The sequence below is a fragment of the Chelmon rostratus genome, chromosome 14 (genome assembly GCF_017976325.1).
Source record: "Chelmon rostratus isolate fCheRos1 chromosome 14, fCheRos1.pri, whole genome shotgun sequence".
NCBI classification, from domain to species: Eukaryota; Metazoa; Chordata; class Actinopteri; order Chaetodontiformes; family Chaetodontidae; genus Chelmon; species Chelmon rostratus.
The window spans coordinates 4852864-4880618 of record NC_055671.1 but is presented as its reverse complement, the minus strand read 5'-3'; the positions used below and the strand labels follow the sequence as shown (position 1 = coordinate 4880618).

The following is a 27755-nucleotide window of genomic DNA, read 5'->3' as shown; positions in this document are numbered from 1 at the left end:
AACAAGAGTAACGTTCATAATTTAATCTATCAATAACCGTTTTTTGTGTAAGCACTTGAACGCAGCACCGCTGCCTACTATCTGCCTCCTCGTTATATCGCGATAGAGACCATCAGGCCACGGAGCTAACGCTGAGCAACATGGCGGAAGGTATGAGATTGGGTTTTTCACTATTTGGTACACTCCCTGTTTTCCTTGTGTGCTTGTTGATCCGCTCGACTGAATCAACTAGTGTCTTGGCATTTAGATAAACCGTACATTGTCTGTGGTTAAAAATACGAAGCACTGCGACACTTGTCTTGTCACACTCGGCTTGCCAGTGAGCAAGCCCTGTCGTTAGCGCTCGTTGATGTTGCTAGCAGAATTTTATAGCTACGACTTAGCCGAACCGGACAAGACATGTTTGTGGGTCGGACTGCGGAGAGCAGTTTTGTTTAGCCAGACTGCAGGTTTGCTACGTAGGAAAAAATACCCTCATGTTAACTTACGGAATTTGCTGGTATTGTTGGTATTAATGTTTAGCTAAATGTCAACGCCGTGTATCCCGTTAATCGGTATACGTTATCTATACTAGCTATGGTTTTCAGTAAAACGCTGTTTTGTTCATGAATATATACTTTTTAAAAACACAATTTGATATCACTTCTGTTAAATGAATGGCAAATACGAAGGAGGAGACTTCACTGGACAGAGCAGGTGTCACTCCCTGCAAGGTATCATCTGCACCACCTGGCAGGAGTGGCATGGCCAAGGGCACCACCTATATTTGGCCTAGACATAAGGGAATGTCTGCTGTGTGTGCCTCCTTAAGGGAAATCTGCTTACCTGCCTGATCCAGAGAACAAACTCTCCACTCTGTGCTGTTTGGGTTGTATATGAAGCTGCGTCTTTGCTACTAACTAGAAAGCATCTTTCTCTCTCTGCACATGAGCCTTCACTTGAATAAAAAAACAGTTACTTGGAAAAAAGGCGTTATTTTTAGTTTAAAATAACCTTTATAATGCCTGTCCTCTGGTGTGATAGTTTGATTGCACTTCAATTGAATTCATTGTTTTGCAAAGTCTGGAAGAGACAAGACCATGTTTAAGTCCTGACAAAGTGAAGTGCAGTTTTGTTGAAGCTGCACTGTTTTTAAATGTTAAAGGTGTGTTGCATACACGGTTGTTACAGGATGTACCTTTGCTTCGCAAATGCATTAGTGATGCCTGCAAAATGAAGATGGATTTTAGTGTGTTGTAAGAATTTGTCCAGTAGCTGGTAGTTTGGTCCTAAGCTGCTGCTCCACCATACCACCCTTCCTGTGTTGAGCTGATCAGGTGGTTTTGAGAAACACCCCCTCTGTTCCTCATGACCACTAGCTGTGCCAGTAACGGTTTACAAGGACGAGGCCAGAGTAACGTGCCGTCTCAGCATTCTTTCCTCACTAAAACTTAACTGGTTTAAAGGAAGGAAATGGGCCTCAGTGCAACTCAGTGGAATCTGGGCTGAGACATGAATTTGTGTTGTAACATGAAGATCTGTAGAAACACTTAAGAGGAAGACAGAAAGCATTGTCCCAAAAATACTGTCTTTACTTTCTGCCTTGGTCCATTTTTAAGATTTGAAAATTTGCATCTTGTATGCCTTATGTGGGAAATGCTGATTTTTTTTCTGTGGCATTTGGGAGACACAGAAAAGTGAGTTCATCAAGAAATAGACCAGTATTAGGAAAACTAATAATGACTCAAATCACGTTTCTCAAACTCAGCCTTTTTGGTGTGCTTCTTCCCTGACATATTGTCACTGCCATAAGAATAATCTTTAAACAACAGATATTCTTGTTAAAAAAAAAAAAAAAGAAAAAAAAAAAAAAAGGAAACTAAATTGTGGAAAATAAATCACAAATACTAGCTACTGTATATTGTAACCATTGTACTTTGGACCAAAAGGGTAAGGTGCTTTAAAGGGTCCAAATCCAACATGTGTCCAGAAATGGGTCTTTCTAACCTACCTTTTGTATCCCTGCATCTTGTTTTTGTCCTCTCTGTCTCCTTCACCTTGATGTGTGACAGAGGAGGTGGCCAAGCTGCAGAAGCACCTGGCCCTGCTCAGGCAGGAGTATGTAAAGATGCAGCAGAAGCTGGCTGACACAGAGAGGCGCTGTGCCGTGCTCGCCGCTCAGACCGCTGGCCAGGGTTCCCCCAACCCCGCAGCTGCAGACACCTTCATTAGCCGTCTGCTGGACATTGTGGCCGACCTCTATCAGCAGGACCAGTACAGGTGAGGACCACGGTTGGACCGAATGGGAACAAGTTTTGTTTAAGATTTCGCTTATTTAACAGACCTGCAAATGCTATTTTGTATAGTAGTTATGTGTCTACCCTTGTGTGTGTTTTGTGATACAACCTGCTTATACTGCTACATTGTTGCAGTTGATGGGCTTTTTCAGATAACATCATGAAAACCTGTGACTGTAAGTTATGCTATAAGTGCTGTTGAGTGCTCCAGGCAACATATTGAGAGAATTTTCTAAAAGGTCAATTGCAGATTTTCCTTTTTTTTCCCCAGAATATTTGCGATGTGTACGTGGTTTCTCAGAAATGAATTTGTTGGTTTTGCAGTGATCTGAAGGTGAAAGTCGCAGGGGAGAAGCTCAGTGCCCATAAGTTTGTGTTGGCTGCTCGCAGTGATGTCTGGAGTTTGGCCAACCTGGCCTCCACCTCTGAACTGGACCTATCTGGTGAGCGACCCCGGTGTGATGTCACAGTGTTGAAGGAGTAACTTTAAATCATTATTAGCATCTAGTTGCTACCTACGTACCCCTCTGTCAGTCAACATTCTTATCGGCTAATAGATAATGATTATAATGTGAGTGAATATTTATCTTGGAGTAGATTATGCAGACTGTCAAAGTCCAATATTGGACAGAGTTTTGGCCATCATGCCTATTTGTCAGTGAGCTAATCAGTAAGGTTGGAATTCTTATAAATGACAGCAAATGAAATCTGTTTTTGTAGAGGGCACTCCAGCATTTCAAAATAATGAAAAAAATCATGTTTTTTTTCCCGTCATTATTTGTCCAAAATGATCATCATGTTAGAATTACAGCAGATTAGTAATTGATCACTTTGCTTCCATTTTTGATTTCCAGATTGCAAACCTGAGGTTGCCATGGCAATGTTGCGCTGGGCATACACTGATGAGTTGGAACTCAGTGAGGATGATGCCTTTCTTATTGACTTGATGAAGCTGGCCAACCGCTTTCAGCTTCAGCTGCTCAGGGAGAGGTCAGCTCAATACCGACTTTTGCAGGCTACAATTAAACTTTAATTGTTGCTAGTGGCAGCATTACTGTTTCATAACATCTTGTGGAGCACTATATGTGGCTTAATGGCCTGAAAATCCATGTTTCTCTGCTGGGACAGGTGTGAAAAAGGCGTGATGTCCTCAGTGAATGTCAGGAACTGCATTCGCTTCTACCAAACAGCTGAGGAGCTAAATGCCACCACCCTGATGAACTACTGTGGGGAGATCATAGCCAGTCACTGGGTGAGTACCTGCACAGTGTTTGTACAAGGCCAACTAGGCAATTTAGGGGGTGGTCCTGTGTACATGCATTGGCATACATGCGTGGAATGAATGATTTTGTTCAGTCATGTACTCAGAGAGCTGTTGACACTAAAAATGATGGGTTACCAAATCATATTAGTTTGCTATCTGCTACTAGCTGTCTGGATTATGACATCATCTACATACTTTTTAGTTCTCATCAGTCCTAGGCATCGAAATCTCCTCAATCCTCAATCAATCATCATGTTCTTGTTTGACAGATCAGATTTATGTTGTCACTGGTGTGTCATCTCATCATTTACGATACAATAAATTCAGAGAGGCCACAGCTCAGCAACTTTCAAGACTATCTTTATGACTTTGCTTTAGAAAATGAGACTGTCACCTTTTTTTGTGGTTTTATTGGCTCGGCCACTGATAACTGTTTTTCATGAAAGCAAAGAAAAAAATGGATGACACTTGTTTATGTTCATGGGCCAGTTCTAATACTTGACAATGATGCTTGTTGTGTTTCATTGATTCTGTTTTATTAGGACGATCTGCGGAAAGAAGATTTCAGCACCATGAGTGCCCAACTTCTGTACAAGATGATCAAGTCTAAAACAGAGTATCCTCTCCACAAAGCCATCAAAGTTGAGCGAGAAGATGTGGTCTTTCTCTACCTCATCGAGATGGACTCACAGGTCAGCCCCCCTCAGACTCCCTTTATTAACTAGTGCTTTCCCCATTATGCTGTAAACAGGCTTCTGCTTTGTTTTTGATGGTGTTATCTCTTGCTTTCAGCTACCTGGCAAGCTGAACGAGCTTGACAACAACGGTGACCTGGCACTAGACCTGGCGCTCTCTCGTAAATTGGAAAGTATTGCTACCACTCTTGTTAACAACAAAGCCGATGTGGACATGGTGGACCAGAGTGGCTGGAGCCTCTTGCATAAGGCCATCCAAAGAGGTGTGGGGGCTGTCATTGTTACTACATTTGTGTTTCATATATAAGTGGGGTCCAAAATAAACATTTAGCGTAGCTGTCAAGGTGTTCACTGAACCCAGGGGTCGGGAACCAATGGCTCGACAAATCCTTTGCGCACGCGCGAGCCAGCGACTAGAAAGCCGGTTCGCAGTCATTTCAGTGGGAAAGTGGCAAACATACATGTTGTTGTGTCTATCTATTTATCTATCTATCCATCAATCACAAAGGCAACGCAGATCGGGTAGTGACAGGCACTGTTTAAGTGAGGCTGCCGTATTTTGCTGTCGAAAATAGCGGTCGATGTGCGCATGCGCAAAGGGGCGCACTACGGCTTGTCGTTAATCCCGCTGTCAGCTAACTAATTAGTAATTATTAAAGAAATACTCATCATTAATTAGCAACAGCATAACAATGTTATTAAAAAGAATTCAGAGACTTAAGACTTACTTTAAAAAGTGTTGAAATTACATAAAATGCACACATTTACTTGTATTTTTAGTTTTAAACATATTGTATGGCTCTCCTGGAATTTCATTCAAAAACATGTGGTGTTCATGGCTCTCTCAGCCAAAAAGGTTCCCGACCCCTGACTTAACCCGTTGAACTCTGAAGTGGTCTGTCAATCCCTACATTGGTGGCTTATTGTGATGTCATTTCCTGGATTATTTTAAAAAGCTTCATTTACCTAAAATCTGTACAACCTAAGATAAAAGGTTGCGTAAGCCAATAAACCATAATGATTTATAAAATGACTGAAACTGTGTCATAAATTAAGAAAAACAAAACTGTCTGATTTTTCATCAAATGTGAATAAATAATCTCACATATTGACCCAAAACAGAATCTTAATTTAATATAAAAATATGAATAACTGATGGAAACTATGCTTTAAACTCCTGACTGATTATGTCTGTCTGACATGAACTGTCGCTGCTATGCTCCTCTGGCGCTGCACTGCCTAACTTAATGTCACCAACTTGCGAATGAGTGCACAATGTGGTGATGCTGTAGCGATTATGTTTTTTTTATTTTAGAACAATTTAAAGAAGATTATGCAAACAACAACCTTCTGCAGCCAGTCTGTTTTCATAGGCTTAAAAATATACCTGCCATGATTCCCACTTTATCAAATTATTCAATAAACGTGAAATGTCACTCACCCACTATAAGGTTTTTTCTTGTACAGACTTGGTTGTTGTGTGAGCACTAGATGTAAAAGTTAATGCATTGAGGTAAATTAAAAAAAAATTCTTATTCCCTCTTCTTCCAGGTGATGAATTTGCCTCCATCTTCCTGATTCGCCACTCGGCTCAGGTGAATGCAGCTACAGTGGGGGCAGTGGAAACTCCACTTCACCTGGTCTGTTCTTTCAGCCCCAAGAAACACTCTGTGGAAGTGATGAGCGGCATGGCACGGATTGCAGAGGCTCTGCTCAAGACCGGAGCTAACCCCAATATGCAGAACAGCAAGGGCCGGTTAGTCATGCTGCTCTTGGTTTATGAACTTTCTTGGATTGCAAAGGTGGCCTACGACCTTGCAAAGTGTGACGGTGCTTCGGCTTTGTCTTGTTGTTTTTAGAACTCCGTTGCATGAAGCTGTGGCATCAGGGAATGAGCCAGTGTTCAACCAGCTACTACAGTGCAAACAGTGAGTTTCGTTCTGCCTTCAAATTATATTATTGAGTTTGTTTCTGACATGGGAAGTCCCACACACAGCATGCTTAGTGTTCAGGTAGTTGAATCATGAGATCACCATAGCTAGCTAAGTGACTAAAATGGATTACATACAATTCTTTTTATACCCTTTTGAATTTTTTTCTTTTTATGTGCCATGCTGACAAATATGAAGAGCAGACAGCAAGTGTAACCTACTTTCATGAGCTCTGTTAATAAAAAAAAAAAAAAACAGTATACATTACAGCTCATGAATTGTAAAAATATTCATTCAACTCTTATAATAATGTTGCGTGTAACCTGATGTAATCTGTCCATCTTGTCAGACTTGACCTGGAACTCAAGGACCACGAGGGCAGCACAGCTCTGTGGCTGGCCCTGCAGTACATCACAGTGTCTTCAGACACCTCGGTAAATCCATTTGAGGATGATGCACCAGTAGTGAACGGCACCTCGTTCGATGAGAATAGCTTTGCAGCCCTGCTCATTCAGAGAGGAAGCAATCCTGATGCGCCTGACACTACCACAGGTGCCCTTTCATAACCTCACCTCACAGTCACATCTTGCACGGAGTGATGCTCGTGCCTTTCAACACATTTTCATCTTCATCTGCCTGTGTTTGATCCCCTGCAGGAAACTGTCTCATGCAGAGAGCGGCTCGGGCAGGCAACGAGCCAGCTGCTCTTTTCCTAGCCACTCATGGAGCAAAGGTCAACCATGTCAACAAATGGGTGTGTATGAACATTAGGCCACATAACAGCCAAACAACTACACAGCTTTGATAATCAGATCTGATGGGCACATAGCACTGAATGTTCACCTTTATTGCAGTGTCTCTAGGCCAGTCAGCGGAAGGTCCAAACATGCTGCCAAGATTCACCCTTTCCGAGTTTTGTTAACTCAGATACAGTCTAACATTTTACAGATAGCTGGAGAAAAAGACAGATGCAGCTTTGGTCTCATCCCACCTTTGTTCATGGGTAAAAAAGAAAGTAAAATGAAAAAAGATACGCTGTACTCTCCAGGTCATTGAGGAGGTTTCTTAGTTCATATAATGCAACACAGGTGTGGCACCTGTGCACCAGTAACATGCTCTGTTTCATACAGTGGACTGCAGTCATTGATCACAAAACGTCTTAATCTTTATAACTGCAGACCTTAAAAAGTAACTTAATAACATATCCTTAAATCATAAGATGTACGTATATCTTTACCAATGAAGATGTTACTAATCCCTTTGCCTTTCTTCAGGGTGAGAGCCCACTTCATACAGCGTGTCGCTGTGGCCTGGCGAGCCTGACAGCAGAGCTGCTCCAGCAAGGGGCCAACCCCAACCTGCAGACCCAGAAGGCTCAGCCTGATGACACCCTTGGTGTGGCTTTGCAGACGCCCCTCCACATGGCCATTGCTCACAACCACCCAGATGTGGTGTCTGTCATCCTCGAGCAAAAAGGTCAGCATGTGTTCTGGACTTTTATACACCTGACTGCCTTTAACTAAACTGCAAATATGGCACATGTGTTAAAGGATTCACCTCACCTGCATCGTTAATATCCTCAAATGTCCTGAAATGGATCCACTTATTTCTCCCTTGATGGCTCTATTGCAGCCAATGCGCTTCATGCCACCAACAACTTCCAGATCATTCCAGACTTCAGCCTCAAAGACTCCATGGACCAGACAGTACTGGGCTTGGCTCTCTGGACAGGTACACAGCACTATACCCCCATGGGGAAATTGTAATACTGATTGATTCTGCATTCTACAAATTGTGTTTTGGAGTGAATGACCTTATTGCAAAACTGCATCATGATCTGTGTATGAGATGACTTAAGATGTAAAATCTGTCCCTGTCAGGTATGCACACCATCGCAGCTCAGCTGCTGGGCTCAGGGGCTTCTATCAATGACACGATGTCCAATGGACAAACACTGCTTCACATGGCCATCCAAAGACAGGACAGCAAGAGTGCCCTCTTCCTTCTTGAGCATCAGGCAGACATCAATGTTAGGTAACGCCTGGGTTATATGGCATTTGGAAAGCATTTGTAATTGTTTTGACCATTTTATGTCTTTTATTAGTTAGATGACAGTACAGAGATGATGGGAAATGAGGGGCGACACAGATGGAGAATTACATGTGATGAAGGTCCCTGGCCAGATGTGAACAGGGTTCATTACTGTTAAAGGCCCCCGCCTTAACAACTTCAGATGGGACCCAAAATACAGATGTTTTAGATTAAAAAATGGAATTAAGATTGTGTGGCCGGAAAGTGGGCTTCAATATCAACAACCTGCTTGTTTTTTTCCCTTATTCTACTATCAGGACCCAGGAGGGACAAACGGCACTACAGTTGGCCATCAGTAATCAGCTGCCACTGGTGGTGGATGCCATTTGCACAAGAGGAGCTGATATGTCGGTGGTAAATGACAAAGGAGACCCTCCCTTGTGGCTGGCTCTGGAGAATGGCCTGGAAGATATTGCATCCACGCTGGTGAGAGAAATGCAAATGCAACCAATTTGATAGTTACGTCTTAGTTGCACATTTGTACACTGTCAGTTATTAAATGTTATGAAACTGAATTCAAGATGAAACATGAATCAGAGAATGCCTCAGGGATAGATGCATGTGGTTGTTATGTTTGCAACAAACATCCACAGTCTTGTTTTTCCTGTTCCGTCTGCACTTCAAAGTGCTTTTTCCCACTTATTTGGATAAAAAAGGAATTTGACTGAGAGGAATACTTTATCCAACATGGGAAAACTATGTTAATACTTGTATTAACTGAAACAATGTTGATGTTTGTATGTCCATGTAACATGCAGCACATTGCGCAGGTTTATGTCAGCCTTATCCAAAACATCTGAAGTGAGTAAGCATCTTTCCAGAAAGAGGAAAAAACAAAATGACGATGAATCACTGAAGTTCTGAAGGCAAACAGCTGCACAGAACCCTATCGTGACCAGGGCTGTCAAAGTTGACCTCAAACATTTCTTCAATTATTTCTTCTTTAAAAAAGAAAAAAAACCCACACACATAGGATTGAACCATTCGGATATCCATGTTTGCACATTATGTCCATAAGAGGGCAAAACTAGTTATATTATTTTAACATGAATATGTATTTTAAAAGATCTACAAACCTACACGATACAAACTTAACTAAAATTATGTCTTATACCAAACCCACACAAGAACAGCTGCGGCAGTGCTGCTTTTTTCCCCACAATTGAATATTAATTTACACAATCAAATGCCGTTTTGTTTGGGTTTTTTACAATTTGAATACAGTATATTCTAATTAAGAATATTTGTTGACAGCCCTAATAGTGACCAGTATTCACACCTGTAGAACTAATTCTGCATGAAAGCCTTGACATATGCTGTAAACTGTATATGTTTTATAGATTTCTGGCTGGGAAACATAACATTTTCTTGCATTCTGACTGTTTGGGTCCTGTTTGTCCCATCAAGGTCCGCCATGGCTGTGATGCAACCTGTTGGAGCACAGGGCCCTCTGGCTGCCAGCAGACCCTCCTGCACAGAGCTGTTGATGAGAATAATGAGGTCTCTGCTTGCTTCCTAATCCGCAGGTCAGATATTCTCCTTATCATTACGGTTTGGGAAACCTAATCCTAGCTGGGGATGCACATATTAGCCTCAACTTGGAACCTTTGCCAGTGGGCAAAACATTATCTTTAGAAACATTGCAGCTTTTAACAAAGTTTTCCAATTAGTACGATGGTACAGTTTAAAATATTATCCATCCAATACCAACAACCTGCTTGTTTTTAAGCTTGGTGTTATTGAGATGCATGAACCTTGCTGTCTTAACTTAGTGTCTGCCTAATGTGTGTGTGTGTGTGTATAGTGGTTGTGACGTGAATAGCTGCAGACGGCCAGGCCCTAATGGGGAAGGAGACGAAGAAGCCCGAGATGGACAAACGCCCCTCCACCTGGCAAGCAGCTGGGGATTGGAGGAGGTGGTGCAGTGCCTTCTAGAGTTTGGAGCAAATGTTAATGCACAGGTCAGTCTACTTATACTTTTTTCCTGCCATTACAGCATACAGCTAATGAGAGATTACTGAGTGGGTTATCAACGTGTCCTTTTTGTGTTCCGGTGTCTGTCCATTTCTGTCAGGATGCAGAGGGCAGAGCTCCTATCCATGCTGCCATTAGCAGCCAGCACAACGTCATCATACAGCTCCTCATTTCCCATCCGGACATTCGTCTCAACATTCGCGACCGTCAAGGAATGACCCCCTTTGCTTGTGCCATGACGCACAAGAACAATAAGGCAGCAGAGGCTATCCTTAAGCGGGAGCCAGGTGCTGCTGAACAGGTAGCACTGACATAAATGCACCAGTCTGTGTCACTGTAGTGCTACAAAAATAATGCAAGGTTACAGTGTTAATCTCTCCCGATCTCTGCCTCTTTATTTCTGTCCAGGTGGACAACAAAGGACGGAATTTTCTCCACGTGGCTGTGCAAAATTCAGACATCGAAAGTGTCCTGTTCCTTATCAGCGTCCAAGCTAATGTCAACTCCAGGGTTCAGGATGCAGCCAAACTCACCCCTCTCCATCTGGCTGTCCAGGCCGGATCTGAGATCATTGTCCGCAACCTGGTAGACACCTCAGACTTTCTTGGTCTTCTGCATTTACTATTCATGCCCACTGAAGTGCTATTGAAGAGAAGTGGAGTTTTTATTCCGCATTTTTCTACTTTCAGCTGCTTGCCGGAGCCAAAGTAAACGAGCTGACCAAACACAGGCAGACAGCACTACATTTGGCTGCACAGCAGGACCTAGCCACTATTTGTTCTGTGCTGCTGGAGAATGGTGTAGACTTTGCTGCTGAGGATGAGAATGGCAATAATGGTACATTAACGTTGTATTACTATTCTGCTTTTGTTTCTTTGTGATCTGGAAGGCCTCTGTTAAATAAATGGCACCCAACTTTCCAATGTACACAATGTTCAGATTACTGATTAACTTAGAGTCCAGCCTGTCTCTCATTCATCTCAAAACAGTTATCAGTCTCTAGCCATGATAAAGTATGTTACCTTCCAAATACCAGTATCCTATACTGCCAGATAAGCAGTGCAGTGTGTCTTTAAGTTTTACAGTGAGGATTGTCATTTACTTGATGTCAATATCGTCTTGTTCAAAGGAGTAATTGCATTCAGCTTTAAAAATAACAGTTGAAGTTATTGTGTGTGTTGTATTATTTATTATCATCCCACCACCCCAACATACCGTAATCCATGTGTAAGACATTTGACTCTTTTGTCTGTCCTTCTTGTTGTCTCCCCAGCTCTGCATCTGGCTGTGATGCAGGGTCGCCTTAACAATGTCAGAACCCTTCTCACAGAGTCCAACATTGATGCTGAGGCCTTCAATCTCAGGTACTCTCTTTTACAGTCAGATGTTACCTTGAGGTCAGTGGGGTCATGCTTTTAGTCATTGCAGCAGTACATTAACGTAACAGAATGTAGAAAATTGGATAGAAACTGAATATTAACAATGTAGAAGCTGTCAGTTTTTAGACATAACTTACAACCTTCTGTAGTCTCTAATGTCGACTTGCCTGTCTCCCTTTCATCTAATGTGTCTGCTTAGGGGTCAGTCACCAATGCATGTGCTAGGCCATTATGGAAAAGAGAATGCCGCTGCCATTTTTGAGTTGTTCCTGGAGTGTATGCCTGAATACCCCTTGGACAAACCAGATAATGAAGGGAACACAGGTACAGTAGCTGGCTAAATTATTACTGCTGTTAACAGTATAGCAATAGCATATTACTACCAGTGGTACACTTGTGAAAGAATGACTGTGACCTGTATTTCATTACAGTTCTGCTCCTGGCCTACATGAAAGGAAACGCAAACCTGTGCCGTGCCATTGTAAGGGCTGGGGCTCGACTGGGCATCAATAATAATCAGGGCATCAACATTTTCAACTACCAAGTTGCAACCAAGCAGTTGCTCTTCCGCCTTCTAGGTAACTTTTCACTCTTCATTTTCTGTGAGGCATTCAGCGTATGTTAAAATGACAGCCCCACATTAAAGTGATATGCTCTGATATGATTCATTTGACCCCCATGGTGATCTGTGGGTTAATAACCAGGTAATTGTTCTTTAGATATGCTGTCCAAAGAGCCCCCTTGGTGTGATGGGTCCAATTGCTATGAATGTGCTGCCAAGTTTGGTGTTACTACACGGAAACATCACTGGTTAGTCGTTTGTTGTTGTTTTTTTTTAATAATAGAAATGTACCGTACATTTGTTTGGATTAATTTCACTTATATTTGATTTTGTGTCAGACTGCATGATTAATCCTGTTTCTCCTTGACTGTTCTCTAGCCGCCACTGTGGGCGCCTGTTGTGCCACAAGTGCTCTATAAAGGAGATCCCCATCATCAAGTTTGACTTGAACAAGCCGGTGAGGGTGTGTGACATCTGCTTTGATGTACTAACTCTGGGTGGGGTATCGTAATGCAGCAGCCTGGATATCCTCCACCCTGTGACACTGGCCATGCCAGGCCCAACTTGGCACAATTATTCAGGCACACCAGGAGAAGGGACATCAGTAGCAGGACATACTAACAAGAGATTCCCGGACAGTTATGGACCATCACCTTTATACTATTCCAGTCTATGAAAAATTATTAATGTTCTAGAGAGGTGTTTCAAATAGAAAGTGAAACATTGTCTTTTTGTTTCTGTTTTGATCAAAGTATCTTAAAGTGCATATAAGCAGCTCTCCAGCTCAGTCATGGCTGGACTGAGTTTGTTAATCACTTTCCCAAGTTCAATGATGTTTGTCATGAGTAGCTCTTATCATCACAAGCAGGTAGCTGTGGCAAGTAGACATTCAACTCAGTGATGAACATTTGAATGGTCAAGTCACCTTTGGAGGGGTTTTTTCCTGTTCTGTTGGGATATTTCACCATCAGCAGCCTTCATGCTATGCTACCTGCCCAAAGAAAAACAAATTCCATGCTACATCATGAATATTTACATTTATATGAGCGCTGATGAAAACGAAAATGCCCCTAGATCTCTAGATCTACAAAGACTGAACTATCAGCATGTTCTCTGTAATCTTTTATCTTCCACTTTTCTGTCACCCCAATTCTGTGTTGACTGGTTTAAGTGGGACAGACAAGGAGGAGAGGAAAGCAGCTCAACTTATTTTTTAAATCGGCATCATTTTCAAAGATCTAATTCAGTTAGATTCAGAATTGTAATATTGACGTTGCATTACTTTGCTGTTCGAGGTGAAAGATGGCACCACTGGACAAAGATGAAATTCCTCATGAAATGGGATTGTTTTTTCTCCATGATTGATACATAGTCTATCATGTGTGGGCATCAGCCAAATTAAATGCGATGTTTACTTTTTAACATGGCAAGTTGGGAACATGTGACCTGAGAAAGCGTATTTTAACAAAACAGGAATAGAAATGTGCTCCCCAAAACAAATTCTGTTAGCAATCTTCCTCCTAAGTTACAGAAATGCCTAATATGCCTATGCATGTCATTTAATTTGTAGCCTGTACATGTCATTGTCATAATCATAAGTCATATTTCAAAATCAGTCACCAAATGATTACATTCCATTTTTGATCTGCCATGAGGTCTGCATTGGAAGTTGTTATCATAGCCCCCACAATGTTGCCTCAAGTCAAGTTGTTGTCTTGGCCCATCACATTTAACTTCTTGATTTCCAAGCCTAACAGGTGCACTTTATCAAGATCACATGGCATTTCCGATCATTGGGGAGAATGTGGAGCAGAGGGATGGCCTGGTAGTGGGGCCTCTTTAAGTATTGTTAAATTGTACAGATAAATGTGTGATATTTTTGACCACTACAACTGTTTTGTACTTTAATGCAGTTTGTGCTTGTCATTGTGACAAACCTAAATCTTGCCTCTGTTAATCTTTTATGCACATTGTTTAATCTTTTATGCACATTATATTGTATCTGTATGCTCAGATATCTAGCCTGTCTCTTCCTGGTGTATCCTTTTAGAGAAAGGGAGGACAACTTTACATAAAGGTTATCAAAAACCAGTGGATTAAGTTTGTGTCATTCTACCTTTTTATTACACTTCAGTTCATCGCTGTGATTTACTGGCAAAAGTCCCTGTGTTTTCCTGAGTTTTGTGTTGCTAAAAAGCAGGCCATGAATAGGTCCATTTTCTGGGCTGGCCCAGAGACTAGTACTCTTTAACAGAGCATGAGTCAGCATGTGGAGGGCAGCCATCATACTTCTGCAGGTTGGGGTCTTCCTCTGCTGCAGACGGGTCTTCAACACAGACACAACGAACACCACTGGTTCGAGGAGAGAAGAGCTTTCGTGGGACACCGGTCCAGGCTCTTTCCACTCCACCACTGGAGAGAAAAACGATCCAATTCATTCCTGCAAATCCTTATGTATACCAATAAAACCTGCTGGCATAAGACATGCTCCATTACAGATAAGCAGCACATCAACATTGCATGATTTGCCCTGTAAGCTTCTTAATATTTGATTAGGCCAGAACTATTTCCATACCTCTTTGTGGAGCACCACACTCTCCCTCCACTGGCAGCACTCCACTGTGAGTTGCAGGCTGGAAAGCGTAGCATCTCAGCTGCAGACTGCGCCTTGATTTGCTGGCCCTCTGCTAGAGATGCTTCTGCCTGCAACAGGGCCTCTGTGGGCTGCCCGGTCTCGCTATAGAACCGGCCTATTACCAGACCTGAAATTCAACACAGGAGAGGCTGGTATTCTACTAAGGATAGTGATGGATGTCCTTTAATGAGGAGAAATGAGGTGAAGCGCCTGAGTGAGCAACACTTCAGCCATAAGCTTTTGCAGTTCAAAATACTGCACAAGCTGTAGCTCTCCAGGATGTTTCCATGTGTGCACCCAGCTTGTAAAAGGTATGGAGAAACAGTAGCTTCACTATCTCATACCGCACACTCTGGAGTTATACAAACACTGGTAGTACTGGCTTATTTTTTAGTTTTTGAAGGACCCCTTCATAGCTCTGGTTTTCATATATCTGATATTAAGGCCCTTAATGTAATAGAGTTAAGGAATCAAGAGATCTTAACAGGATGATGAGGAATTTAATGCAAAAATGGGATAGAAGGACGAATGTCAGTGGTGGAGGAAGTACTTAAATCCTTTCCTTAAGTAGAGATATCATGAAATAAAAATGCTTCATTACAAGTCAAAGTCCTGAATTCACACAATACATACAGAAAAGGACAGGAGTACCAGGAAAAAGTCCTGGTACTCCTGGGAAAAAGTGTCAAAAGTAAAAGTGCTCATATTGCAGAATGGCTCCTTTCACAGTGTAATTATAGAATATCATTTTATTCAGTTTTTATTACGAACAACTACATCTAAGAGCATTTCAGTTTTACAGCTGGGTAAATTTATTTTATTTATTCATTTTATTTGTTTATTTGAATGGGACAGTGCATATTGATGAACATGTTAAAACATGTAAAGATGCTAATTTACATCCGCAGTCCCATTTACATAAAAAACAAATTAAGACAATACAACATTAGTAGTATGGTTCTGCATCATACATATATGTTATTTTTTATGTGAAAAGTAACCAGTAACAAACAATTGTGAAGGAGGAAAAGGGGACAAACAACAGCAATTTATCTGAATAAAGCTGAACCTGATCTTACAAGATGCTTGAAGTGCAACTACTGGCTGAATGAAGAAATGCACATGTTGTTGCATCACATACCTACAGCTTGGTAGTCCCTCTGATAGAAGGCCAGCCAGTCATAAAGAGCCAGCACCTGCAGTGGGGACAGACTGGACACATCATCTGTCAGGCCACTCTCTGTGAAGTCCCCAGTGATGAAAGCCAGTGACGCATCTTTGCCTGAAAATGCACACACAGACATGTACAGTACAGTAGTGAGGATAATGGCACTATTATGTGCTATTGTTAAAGTGGAATTCATGTTCCTGATTTAGGTCTGTTGAGGGTTTGGGGTATTAAACAGCAACAGATAATGTTTACAACATTGTTGTAAACATAAAAAGATCTCTGTGGTTTAAGATTGAACGTCGGGTGCAAGGGTTAGAGTTAAATTTATGCTAACACAATGTGGGCACCATAGACAAGCGGTCAATCACCTGCCATAAAGTGATAAGCACCACCAGGTCCATAGTGCCTGTGCCCCTTGTGTACATCAAACACCTGGCCCAGTACGGCCAGGTAAAGGCCCTTGCTGCCTTCCTCCCCGTCGTACAGTGATAATTCACGGCTGCTCAGGACGCGCACAGAAGGCCCCGGAGTTGATTCACTTCTAAATTTAACGACCCACTCGCGAGAAAGGAACAACACTGCCAGTGATAAACACGCGACAAACACATAGCTGAGCATGTTAGCCTGTGATCCATTTACATCACAGCACACACCCTATGACAACAACTCAGGTGCTTCCGACTACGGTAACTCTACCGCGCATGCGTAAATTCGTGACGCAAAGGACGTTCGTGCTAAGGAAGCTCACGTACAGTACGTCAATGCGGTAGTAGTGAACGGCGGAGCTCTAGCTGCGGGTTAGAGGTCTGTGTACAGACCGGTGTAACCGTTTCAAAACTGACATCCAGAGTGCCGCAGAGATTTTCGGGGGAGTCCTAGGTCGGTGAAACAAACATGGGGAACGCCGAGAGCGGCTGCGGTGGAGGCAGCGGCGACGAGGAAGACATAGAAACTGAGAGCCCGGGCTTCGCGGAAGACAGTCCGGCCTCTGCGGCCACTGGCGTCGGAGGCGGTGGAGGCTCCGGTTCTGGTAGAAGCGGAAGGGGATCGAATAACGTGTCCGTGCCCACAAGTGGACCACCTAGCCCCGGGGTCCTCCTAGAACAAGTCAAACTGAGAGAAGCGGCGGCTCGCATTAGCGACTCAGGGATCGCCATTCGGGAGTCTGTCCTGTCCGGGAATGAAAGTGTGCTGGTGCGGTGGCTGGAGGACCGGTTAAACCGAGGAGAGGAATCTGTCAATGTGGAACAATTTTGTGAGATGTTGGAGAGCAGAGATGCCTCGAGAGATGAGTGTGAAGAGGTATATAACCATAGAAAAGCCAACGTACCTCTCATACAGCTTTGTTAATGTCATTGTTTGGAATGTCATGCCCACCCCTGAACTCTTGGACAAGGACTGCACAGTTTATAGCTGTGGCCATGCCCATTTATAATGATTAATGAGAAGATATGGTTGCCATGGGAGGTCAGGAGTGGGGATAAACCTGTAATCGTTTGGTAACCTTAAGGATGTGCAGTAAATCTAAAGTAATGAGCCATCATGATGTCACCTTTGCTTGTCAGGTCTATTATCACTGGGTATTCAGCTTTGGCCTCTTGCAGCATAACTCGCTGCTTTGTTGGCTGACATCTGTTGTTGCAGATGAATGGGTTAACTAATGAATGTGTACTTCACTCTGCATTTGGCTTTGTGTGAGTCCACATGAAACGCCACAGCTATACTGTAAACACCACATGATGCTTTGTGTCATGTAATAAGCCAACCCTTATAAGACCCAAAGATAACAAGAGATGACTTGTTCAACAGACATAAAATATGTATAACTTAATAATGAGCAGCAGAGGTGGATTATATTGTGTGCCTCGTATATAAGAGATACCAGTTGTTGGCTCGTTTGTGTTTATAGTCTTATCAGTATAGGTTTGCAATGGTGGGCACAAATGGGAGTGATTGTGTCACTATGGTTAGTATCACAATGTAAACTGTCTTTTTCCCTGTGTCAGGCCTTTGGACAGTTCGATGCAGAGGGGGATGGGGTGGTGGATGTAGAGAGCATGCTGGTTGCTCTGAAGAACTCCAATGGAGCTAATCTAAAGGGAGAGCTGAGTCATGTGATAAGACAGCTACAGGCGTGCTCCCTAACTCCAGGTAGGAGATGTGATTTGTTTGTCAGGATCAACAAGGTCAACCTTATTTGGATAGGTATTGCCAGCAGGATGTAGATCTTTTTCACCCTTTGTCTTGTATTTTTTTTTTTTCCCACAGGTTTTGTTGACATATTCTCCAAGACCAAAGACCGGTTAGGGGCACATGCCTCTAAGATCCTTAAATTCTTACACAGGAATCGTATTCCCAGCAGTGCCATGACTTTCCCTGTTTTAGAGGGCTACAACAGTATCTGCACCATGAGGTCCAGTGTGGTCCAGGACTACTTGGAATTCCTCTTGCAGAAGGAGAAAGGTGAGCACCAGAGCTTCTGATGAATAGAATAACCATATAGTGCTGAATAAGAGGTTTAACTGTACATTTCTGAATGTTCCCCTGTGTATTTTGAAAAATATGGTAAAACTAAAGACATATTTAGACTTGTATCTGTCTCCCACTGCTGCACCCTTTTTAGACTGTCATGGAAATCTGTATTTGTGTCTTTAAGATTTGGATATCCAGTACAGAGCAGAGCTGGACCATGATCCAGAGGTGGACAGGGTCAAGGTGGTCACACAGTGCTACAGCGCAATAGAAGCTTCATCCAACGCTGCAGACATTTACAAGATGACAAATGGAGAAACTGCGTCTTTCTGGCAGTCAGACGGCAGTGCACGCTCGCACTGGATCAGGCAAGGGCATCCGCTCTGTAAAATGTGACTCGAGGCTTTGCAGCCGATTGTCGTGTGCGCCTAATCCTTGGATTATTGGGTTTTGTTGTCAATGTGTACATGGTCAATTTTGAAGTGGAAACTCGTCGCTTTTCTGTTCGCAGATTGAAAATGAAGCCAGATGTGGTTTTGAGACGTCTGGCCATTGCTGTGGCTTCTAACGACCACAGCTATATGCCCCAGCTTGTTTCAGTTGCTGTTGGGAAAAACCGGGGTTCCCTGCAGGAGGTCAGAGATATCCGCATCCCCAGCAATGTCACGGGCTACGTACCTCTCTTGGAGAATGCCAACGTCTCACACCCCTGTGAGTCACCACCTGTCCCTCTGTATGCTTTGTTGAGTGTTTTTTTTTATTTTCTCCTTGTGTGTTTCTTCTGGTGCTTAAGGAGAAACTATCTTTCTCATTTCCTCCTGCTTCTGTGAAGATAGGGCATGGTGTCAGCTACAGAAGAGCACCACTGGGTTCATAGATAGTTGGATGGTTAAGTGCCTCACTTTTGAATCCACATGCAAGCTTTCATGAGCCGAGGATTGCATGTTGCTAGAATCCAGGCATCAAATCCAGGCATTGGTGGGGCTATTTATTGGTCTGTTTTCAGCAGGGGTTAAACTCAGGATGTACATCTTCTTCCTCAGGTCTTAAGGACCATCTGTAAAGCTAAAAGGCCACACATCTGCCTTCATTGAAAGTTATCAAGTCACACAGAAGCTTGGCTAAAACTCATGCTCGGTTTTTGCTAAGACATGCTGTTTTTTCTTTGTTTTTCTTTGCTAAGATTAGTGTGTGTCTGTGTGTGTGTCTGTGTGTGTGTCTGTGTGTGTGTGTGTGTGCAACATCAAGTGAGAATCGATTCAGCCAGGCAGCTAAGAGCAACAGTCAAATATTAGCAGAGGCTCACATAGTGGTGCCATTTTCAGATTTAAAATGTATTTTGAAAGCAGTCATGCTGTTTTGCAGCTCTACAGACTGAATCAGTCTCTGCTCCGTATTTTGTACAACCCCGATTCCAAAAAGGTTTGGAATCACTATGTTAAGTAATAATAATTATTTTTTATTTATATACCACCTTGCAAAAAAGCATATAGAAGTTCACAAAGCAATAAAATGTGCAAAATTGTTCTAAGAGTCAAAACATAAATAGTAATAATGACAATAGTAAAATAAATAGGTATTAAGTGACCAAGAGCCATGGTAAAAAACAAAAACAATAAAAGGGCACAGCCAATGATCATGTCAGAGTCAAATAGAGCTGCAGCATAAATAAGAATAGTAAAATAGGCTGGTTAAAAGGTCAGATTCTTGGTCTAAAAGAAGGCGGCACAGGGCATTGGTAGTGTGCTCTATAGTTTAGGGGCAAAGACACGAAAGGCTGCTTCAGTGAGTTTTTATTTTATTTTATTTTATTTTGAATCCATGGAGCTGTTAATAATCTAGAGTCTGATGATTGTTGTGGGCAATCTGTAGCATAGTATGATACACATTCTGCTGTGTATGGGAGTGCCTCACCATTAACATCTTTAAAAACCAATAAAAGAACGTTATTATAGGCAGCCAGTGCAGAGAGGTGAGCAATGGAGCGACATCTCTTCTTCTGGATTTGTTAGCACTGCACAAAGTCAAAGCTTTTCTAATTAACGTCTTTGGGCAGGACAGTAATCTAGTCATGAGAAGACAAAAACATGGGTCAGTTTAGTTGCATCCTGAAATGACAAATAGGGTCTAAGATGTATTATATATTATTAGATATTATTATAGATGCCTGCTTATGCCTGCTTGCAGTGATAGGTTCAGTATTCATAGTTTGCTGGTGGAGAGGTCTATGTCTATGAGATACTTGAAGAAGAAAGTAGGGAAAGGATTTAAAGAGCATGTGGCTGTTTTGAGCTGAGTAGCAATTTTTCTTCGGTGACATCCAAAATATTTGAAAGTTTCCATAGCAGCCCTTTGGCAGCATGCAACGTGTACTGTGTTTGACAGTCCAATGTGCATTATATCTGCTCTGAGTTTTCAGATTTCTGATCAAAGAACAGGGCAGAGTCCTCACATTTAGAAAATAATGCTCGGAAAAGTAGAATCTGTTGGCAATTTCAGCGACTCGACTTACGGCTTTGTTAAGGCCATAAGCAATCACCAGAACAAGAGTACGTCTTTTAATGTGTTTGGGCACTGTTAGGTGCTGAGCTAATACAAAAGAAAGCAGCATTTTCATGAAGTCCTCTGCTGTGGTGTCTGTCATTTTGTTAAGATGAAAGTGAAATAAATGCTCAGCAGCAGAACTGGCATCTTGCACAATATTTTAATGGCAAGCTTTTTACATGCACTGTTTTCCAAGGTCTGGATTTTTGCATCTAATATTTTTTGCGTAGCTAGAAGCTCCCTTTCTTTCCTTCCATGATTAAGTAAAAATAGCCGCACCATCAGTTCTTAGCGATGTTTTAGTTCAAAACACAAAATCAAGATTGTGCTCAGAGATGATATCAAGTGCTCTAACATCATTGTCTGACCGTTCTTGCTGCGGTCCTACGGTGACAGTGATTAAATTTTCTTTGTGGCATTTAGTCACATTATGTCTTTTGCTTTCCTGGGACTTAATTTTGTTAGAACAGTAGGAATGTGGAGGCAATCTGAGGATTTGCAAGTAGTGCACGGAAATGCAGCTTTGTTTTTATTGGTATTGATTCACTGGGGAAGCCTGTAGGAAGTTGAGCCCATGGCCACAGGGGGGTGCTGGTAAAGAGTGGCCAAGAGAAAAACATAAACAAAAACAGAATTTTTATAATTTGCTAATCCTTTTTGACATGTAGTCAATGCCAGCAGCACATTTTCAACAAGTTGGGACAGGAGCAACAAAAGAAGGATGTTACTACAGGAACACTTTGTATAAGTGTTGCAAATGATTGCATTCTGTTTAAATTTCTGTTTTACACAGCGTCCAAACTTATTTGGAATCAGGGTTGTAAATGATAATATGCTTTGTGGCTGTATTGCTAAATCACAGTAAGCAAATTGAAATTCATTGGCTGGCTTTGCATGGATTTCACTTCTCTGGTTACAAGTAGAAAGGATTTGTTTAATTTGTGTCCAATTTAAACAACATCTATTATGTCATTGTTACAGGATGAAGCAACCGATTATGGCATTTTTGCATCACGTTTTCCATCAGTGTGCTAACTACATTGTCTCTTCACCAAACCCCAGACATCCAAATCAACATTAAGCGGTGCCTGAGTGACGGATGTGACACGCGGATTCATGGCTTGAAGACGCTGGGCTATCAGATTACCAAGAGTAAAGAGGTGTCTGTTTCGGATGCTTCAGCCATCTGGTACCTGTCTCTCCTCACCTCCTTGGTCACTGCATCCATGGAGACTAACCCTGCATTGGCTCAGACTGTCCTCCAGAGCACACAGTAAGACACACTACTCATTCTCTTACAAATGTATGTAAACAAAGGAATATGATGTTTCCATTCTCATTGCATTGTTTTAAGTGTAGTCATTTGTCCAGCGGTTGGGTTCTGAGGTTTTTTTTGTGTTGTTTTCTTCTAGAAAAGCCTTACGGCACATGCCGCCGTTGTCGCTAACGCCGTCATCCACAGAGTTCCCCAAGTTCTTCTCTTTGAACATCCTGGAGGAGGTGGATGGATTTCTCCTCAGGATAGCAGAGTAATGACCTGCTGGGATTACCTCAGCGCCCTCACCCATCACTGCCACACTGAGCTCATAATGCTGACATCATCACAGTGAAAACAGACTAAAAGTATTGATTCAGTGGGTGATGACGCACCATTTCCATTCCACTGAATGTACTATACACCCTTCAGATGTGGTCAGAGTCAACAACAGCAACAGCAACATGGCTGAAATAATCTCACCAGCTATTATCAGTTCAATATCAAAACCATTACAGTACACTATTTTTATTCACACATGCATTTGATGTTGTGAGAAATATTTTATGGTCTGGTCTTTTGGTGTTTGCTGGGTTTTCTTTTGCAAACCCTCAGTCAAAAAACATTTTGCTTGCGAATCTTCAAACTTCAATTGCTAAAATTTCAAACACTGAAAGGTTGTAGTAAAAACAGTTTGCATACACACATACACAGATATGCAGTGTTTAGGTGAGACCCCGGAGCTGTCTGGTGGTCTGTTTAAACCACACTCTTCAACATATCAATATTCAGTATTCATGGCAATAGTAATTGCCACTAATCCGTATTGACCCAGAATTAAATTGGGTTAAATTGTGATGTGGGGTTAAAGGGTTATTGGTTGCCGTGTGATCTGCTGAGATCCCTTCTGAAAGCAATTTCAGTGTGTGTGACAGCGGAAAGCCTCTTCGTTTCAGTCAAAAATGCTTTTTTAAAGTTGAGGTATACCTAAAATCTGGCTTCAGCAGTCTAGATATTATGCTCTACAGACAGCATGAACAGTTGATATAATTATAGTGACCAATTATGCTGTCAGTGTACATATGATCATATGAGTATGTGATCAACACTCTGAAATAGAGACACAGATGAGCATGTAATGTGACTAAAAACACCCCAAAATCAACTTGTGTTGTGTCTTTGCTTCTGTGTAGCTGCTGTGTGAGTCCTGAAGCAGAATTGACCCTCCTGGCCTTTGCCCTGGCCAGAGGCAGTGTGGCAAAGGTGCTCCAGGCCCTGTCCTGCATCAGCGATCATTTAGAAACCGAGTACAAGGCCACCTCCCTCATCGTGTCTATGGCTTCCGTCCGGCTGCGGCTGCTTAATCGCAATGGTAACGTGACCAGCCCTTCCTTACTCTCATTCACATGAGATCATTTGAAACCATATACCGAGGAGAGAAAGTGCATCTCCTACAAGAGATGCATTAGTGGGTCATGCTGTGGAAAATTGCTAATTCTGTAGCAAAGCTGCAGTTATCTCCCCGTATAGATTTGAAATTACAGCCTATGTGGAAAATGATCAAGTGATTAACGGTGGTGTTCAAGAAAATGCATTTACAATGATTTATTTCCCATCACAGGGAAGCCTCTCCAGTTACACTTACAAGCCTGTGATGTGAAGAGTAAAGAGGAAAAATCCGGGCCAGAGAACATGCTCACAGAATCCGCCACTGGAGACGGTACGACCTGAGACCGTCCTTATTCACTGAGAAAATAACAATAACATGGAGTTCACACTCAAGCTAAAGATGCCTTCAGCTTAACTTTGAACACGTCCTCAAGAGTAACGCAATGTTTTCATTGGTCTGAAGGTTTTCTTACAGAAAGTGGCAAGAAGAAAGCCAGCGTGATCCTGTCGACAGAGGACCAGAGTAACTTCCAGGTCACTCAGATGAGGATCAAAGTGAGGCTCTGTTTTATTTCACCATTTCACTGAGAAGTGTGAGAACACAGACAACGATAGAGGATTACTTTGGATAACACTTGCTCTCTGGTTTGTGTGATTAAGGTGCGAAAAGGAGCCATTGGAGCGAAATGCGGCTTGGTGTTTGCGTACAAGGAGGAAGACCCTTTTGATGCAGAGAAACATTTCAAAAGGTTCAAGAAGTATGACGCGTGGGACTACAAGGACTACAAAGAGTTTGTACAAGACAAGTAAGGATCATTTTATAGCTGTCTGAATATTATTATTACTGATATTTTAGTTTAGTGTGCCCTTGTGTTTGTTGATTCACATCTTGACAATCGCTTAATGGGAGAAGACAGCTATGGCTGTACTGGTGTCGAAGACTGCACGTTAACACTTCAGTGAACTGTCCAATCTAATAAGACAATACTAACAGAGTAAAGTTTGTCTGAGTTATGGAACCCCTCAGCAGTGTTGGGGTCTGCCTCAGCTGTCTGTGTGAATGACTGACACACCATGCTGTCACCTGACCTGCAGTGCGAAGACGTCAGCACAGTCAGAGGACGAGCCGATTGGCTGGTTTGAGCTTGAGAATGACTGGAACGATGTGGAGATCAAGCTGCAGCAGTGTCGCATTGTAAAGGTACATACAGCATCCAATTAAAATGAAGACTTTTTTCTCTTCTTTCTACACATTTGAACGTTATTAAGTTCCTCTGTAACAGTGTGTTGTCTTACTTAAATTATGTTTTCATACTGTTGCAAATGAGTTGTCACTATCTAGTCATCACACCTCTTATTCCTCTGTCTTCTTGTCTTCCCAGTTCCTGATGGTAAAATTCCTCTGCACCAGGCAGGACTGGATAGCAGAGCGCCTTGGAGTGCAGACCCTCAGCTTCAGTGGCTACCTGTGCCCCGGGGCAGAGAGGCTTGGAGACCTGGACAACCTCAGTCCAGAGGCAGAGCGCTTCGACAGTCATGTGGTCTCTGGCCTTTGTCTACTTAACAAGACGCTATTCTTCATACAACAGCTTACACGAGACATGGTAACCAGTCAAGTCAAATTTTATTTACATAGCCCAACATCACAAATCTGCCTCAAAGGACTTCACTCTCTGCTTCACGAACGAATACTACAGGAATCACTACTCAATTAAATATCATTATTGGATTGTTAGTATGGCTGCCTTGAAAAACCATAACCATAACACTGTGAGCTTCTCATAACACAGCATCATGTGCCAGCATGTTTAATTTGTAGGAAGTGTTTTATGAGAAGTATTAGCAGTTGACATACCACTGGCCCAAGATAGAGACTTGACTGTGGTCTTGTATTAAGACTTGGACAAATACCACATTTCATATGTTAAATTAGTTAAATTATATGTGTGATTTTTCTTTATTCACTTTCATTCTGCCCTCTTGTGGCCATTATGTGAGAGTGATCGGATGCTTCGTATTTATAATGCTGCGTGTCCTGTGTTGTTTTTTTTATTGTTGGTGAATGCTGTCAGACAGTTTCCCTCTCTCTCCATTTCTGCAGGATTCCTCTCACTTTAAGCAGAAGTATCTTCTGGACTTCAGTGGTCTCAGTCTGAAACTCTTCTGGACCCTCTACAGTAAACTCAGGGAGATGTGAGTATTAGCAGTGTCACTGCTGTTTTTTAATGTATCCACACGCCTGCTACAGTCATTAGTTAAACAATAATTACCATTCGGCATGATCAGGCTCATCGGTCAGTAAGTGGGACATGTATAGACAGACCTGTAATGGAGTGTGTGTCTTTTTCTTAGTGAGGGAGAGGAGGTGTTGAAGAGCAGAGTTCTGCTGCTCCAGTTGATGCAGAACTGTTTCTCCATGCTGCCCAACCCACTGGGGGCCAAGGGCCAAGGGGAGAGCAGAGGGCCACAGGAGGAAGCCACAGCAGCAGCTTGTCCATCCACGTCCAGCGATGCGGAGCCTCTGCCCGACTCTGTTAGGGCTGTCTGGGAACTCTACACTCACCTCTGCCAAAGTAAGAACCTGTCAGCTTTCATACAGCTTGGCGGAGCGAAAGGATTTGGTTGAATGTTTAAACTTGGTCAAATGATTAACTTTCTCTGTTGAGAGGCCTTGGACAGTAGCAGCAGATCATAATCGGTTTCTATGAATGTGTGAAAATCTCTGCAGCAGTAATATTTGTCATGTTTGTGTTTCAGTTGTGGGTGGTCCAGAGGGTGAGACATTAGTGGAAAAAGCTCTGCACAAGGAAGCAGTCAAAGCCATTCTGAATGGAGCGGCTGTTTTCTTCCCTGATAAACACGTCAGGCGCGACAAGCTCTTCCACATGATGGTGAGGTTACTGAAAAAGTTAATAAAGTCAATTTAAATAATGGTGATCTGATATAATAATATGCCTTTTGCAGAAGAATATTACAGAAGAGGATCAGCCAGAGTCAGTGAAGGTGACGTTTGAATCGCTTTGTAATTACTTCAGGTAAGCATACTGTAAATATACAAACACTTGTGCTGGTATGCATCCAGATCACAGTGGATCAACAACAGCTTGGTTTTCTCAACACAGTAACCAGGATCCAAGTGGCCTTCTCCTGCTCCCGCCTAAAGGAGCTCCCTCAGACTTTGACATCAGCCCCATACTGTCAGTCATGGAGACGCTGCTGCTGGTGGCAACAAGAGAGGTGAGGCCTCCGTGACACAATGATACAAAATGTCATGTTTCTATCTACTTTTCTGATGTTCTGTGTTCAATCACCTCCCATCTCTCAGTGTGAGGTCATGATGGTGGATGGGAGTGGTGGAGCCAGCAGGACAGTGTTGCTGTCCTTGTTCTGGGCTCTGCAGGATAGCCTGCTCTCCTGGTGCTACCTGCAGCTCAAAGGAGGAGCCTCCACTGGTGTTGCTGCGGACCTGGCCAGAGACATCCTAATACAATGTGAGACATAGCAACAATGTTGCATGACACCAATGACCTAATTACAGCTTCCTATTTTAGATTTTGTGTTTGTAAGGGCACACAGCCTGCTGCTGAGCAGCCAAATGTCACAGTCCAGCAGAAAAAAAATGTCTGAATAAGTTGCAGAACAGTTCAGTATGAACACTGACACTGAGTAGAATTCATTGTTGAGTGGACGAGAGGATGTACTTTCAGTCTGACTGAATGATTTGTTTCAATAGATGTGGCTCAGTTCCTGGGAAGTATGAAAGCTTCCCTTGGTTCCCTGCTGGAGAGGTACACCGGTGCTGAAATTACAGACAAACTAGGCAGCTCCATCCTAGCCACAGTCTTCAGACAACTGGTAACACACTTTTATCTCCTGATTTTCAATTGCCTTGCCACTATGTGAGTGAGTGTTTTCATTGATTGTAATATTGTTCTTGGCAGATGATTTTACTCCTGGAGCTGTGCTCTCTGGACATCCCTCACAGTGTGCTGCTGAAGAGCTTCTCTTCTCTGGTCGAGCTACTCAAAAGCCTAGCCAGTGATACTGGAGATATCTTTTCTAAGGTCAGTCCAATCTAACTGTAGACTTTAGTGTACCAAAATTTATGAGCATGAAC

At 42.5% G+C, this 27755-nt stretch overlaps 3 protein-coding genes across 3 annotated transcripts in view; 2 read left to right on the top strand and 1 right to left on the bottom strand.

The window, feature by feature from the left end:
* The first annotated feature begins 116 nt into the window (after positions 1-116).
* On the top strand, positions 117-14263 carry ankfy1 (ankyrin repeat and FYVE domain containing 1). Its single transcript, XM_041952430.1, has 25 exons — positions 117-150; positions 2052-2259; positions 2601-2719; positions 3131-3266; positions 3405-3528; positions 4083-4232; positions 4333-4498; positions 5787-5991; positions 6095-6163; positions 6516-6718; positions 6823-6920; positions 7441-7642; positions 7799-7897; positions 8047-8200; positions 8515-8683; positions 9665-9783; positions 10062-10218; positions 10332-10532; positions 10640-10816; positions 10921-11068; positions 11505-11595; positions 11810-11934; positions 12042-12188; positions 12330-12420; positions 12551-14263. Exons 1-25 carry the CDS (start codon positions 141-143, stop codon positions 12681-12683), a joined length of 3501 nt encoding a protein of 1166 aa, XP_041808364.1. The 5' UTR covers positions 117-140; the 3' UTR covers positions 12684-14263.
* LOC121617297 (neuferricin) lies at positions 11423-16642 on the bottom strand. The gene is made up of 4 exons (XM_041952431.1): positions 16347-16642; positions 15949-16089; positions 14748-14934; positions 11423-14584 (listed from the first exon to the last, which is right to left on the bottom strand). Exons 1-4 carry the CDS (start codon positions 16594-16596, stop codon positions 14410-14412), a joined length of 753 nt encoding a protein of 250 aa, XP_041808365.1. The 5' UTR covers positions 16597-16642; the 3' UTR covers positions 11423-14409.
* A 184-nt stretch (positions 16643-16826) lies between these two features.
* Positions 16827-27755, top strand: part of zzef1 (zinc finger, ZZ-type with EF hand domain 1) — a 38477-nt gene continuing 27548 nt past the window's right edge. Inside the window, exons 1-21 of the mRNA XM_041951831.1 lie at positions 16827-17280; positions 17985-18129; positions 18247-18441; positions 18635-18818; positions 18962-19161; positions 22057-22267; positions 22407-22523; positions 23443-23621; positions 23871-23969; positions 24102-24193; positions 24299-24444; positions 24734-24839; positions 25021-25242; positions 25740-25831; positions 25991-26211; positions 26396-26529; positions 26603-26673; positions 26761-26875; positions 26964-27129; positions 27372-27493; positions 27580-27702. Of these exons, the coding sequence (XP_041807765.1) occupies positions 16873-17280; positions 17985-18129; positions 18247-18441; positions 18635-18818; positions 18962-19161; positions 22057-22267; positions 22407-22523; positions 23443-23621; positions 23871-23969; positions 24102-24193; positions 24299-24444; positions 24734-24839; positions 25021-25242; positions 25740-25831; positions 25991-26211; positions 26396-26529; positions 26603-26673; positions 26761-26875; positions 26964-27129; positions 27372-27493; positions 27580-27702 (3348 nt within the window). The 5' untranslated portion in view covers positions 16827-16872. The remainder of the gene's footprint in view (positions 17281-17984; positions 18130-18246; positions 18442-18634; positions 18819-18961; positions 19162-22056; positions 22268-22406; positions 22524-23442; positions 23622-23870; positions 23970-24101; positions 24194-24298; positions 24445-24733; positions 24840-25020; positions 25243-25739; positions 25832-25990; positions 26212-26395; positions 26530-26602; positions 26674-26760; positions 26876-26963; positions 27130-27371; positions 27494-27579; positions 27703-27755) is intronic.

What these genes read in the sequence shown, in the direction of transcription:
- ankfy1 (XM_041952430.1), top strand. An exon ending in GCATAAGGCCATCCAAAGAG is followed by an intron (nt 4,499 to 5,786) that starts GTGTGGGGGCTG and finishes CTCTTCTTCCAG; the next exon opens with GTGATGAATTTGCCTCCATC. An exon ending in GCTTGCTTCCTAATCCGCAG is followed by an intron (nt 9,784 to 10,061) that starts GTCAGATATTCT and finishes GTGTGTGTATAG; the next exon opens with TGGTTGTGACGTGAATAGCT.
- LOC121617297 (XM_041952431.1), bottom strand. Translation starts at nt 16,596, where the DNA reads ATGCTCAGCTATGTGTTTGTCGCGTGTTTATCACTGGCAGTGTTGTTC. An exon ending in TGCTTATCACTTTATGGCAG is followed by an intron (nt 16,090 to 16,346) that starts GTGATTGACCGC and finishes GTGCATTTTCAG; the next exon opens with GCAAAGATGCGTCACTGGCT. An exon ending in GTGTGGTGCTCCACAAAGAG is followed by an intron (nt 14,585 to 14,747) that starts GTATGGAAATAG and finishes TTTTCTCTCCAG; the next exon opens with TGGTGGAGTGGAAAGAGCCT.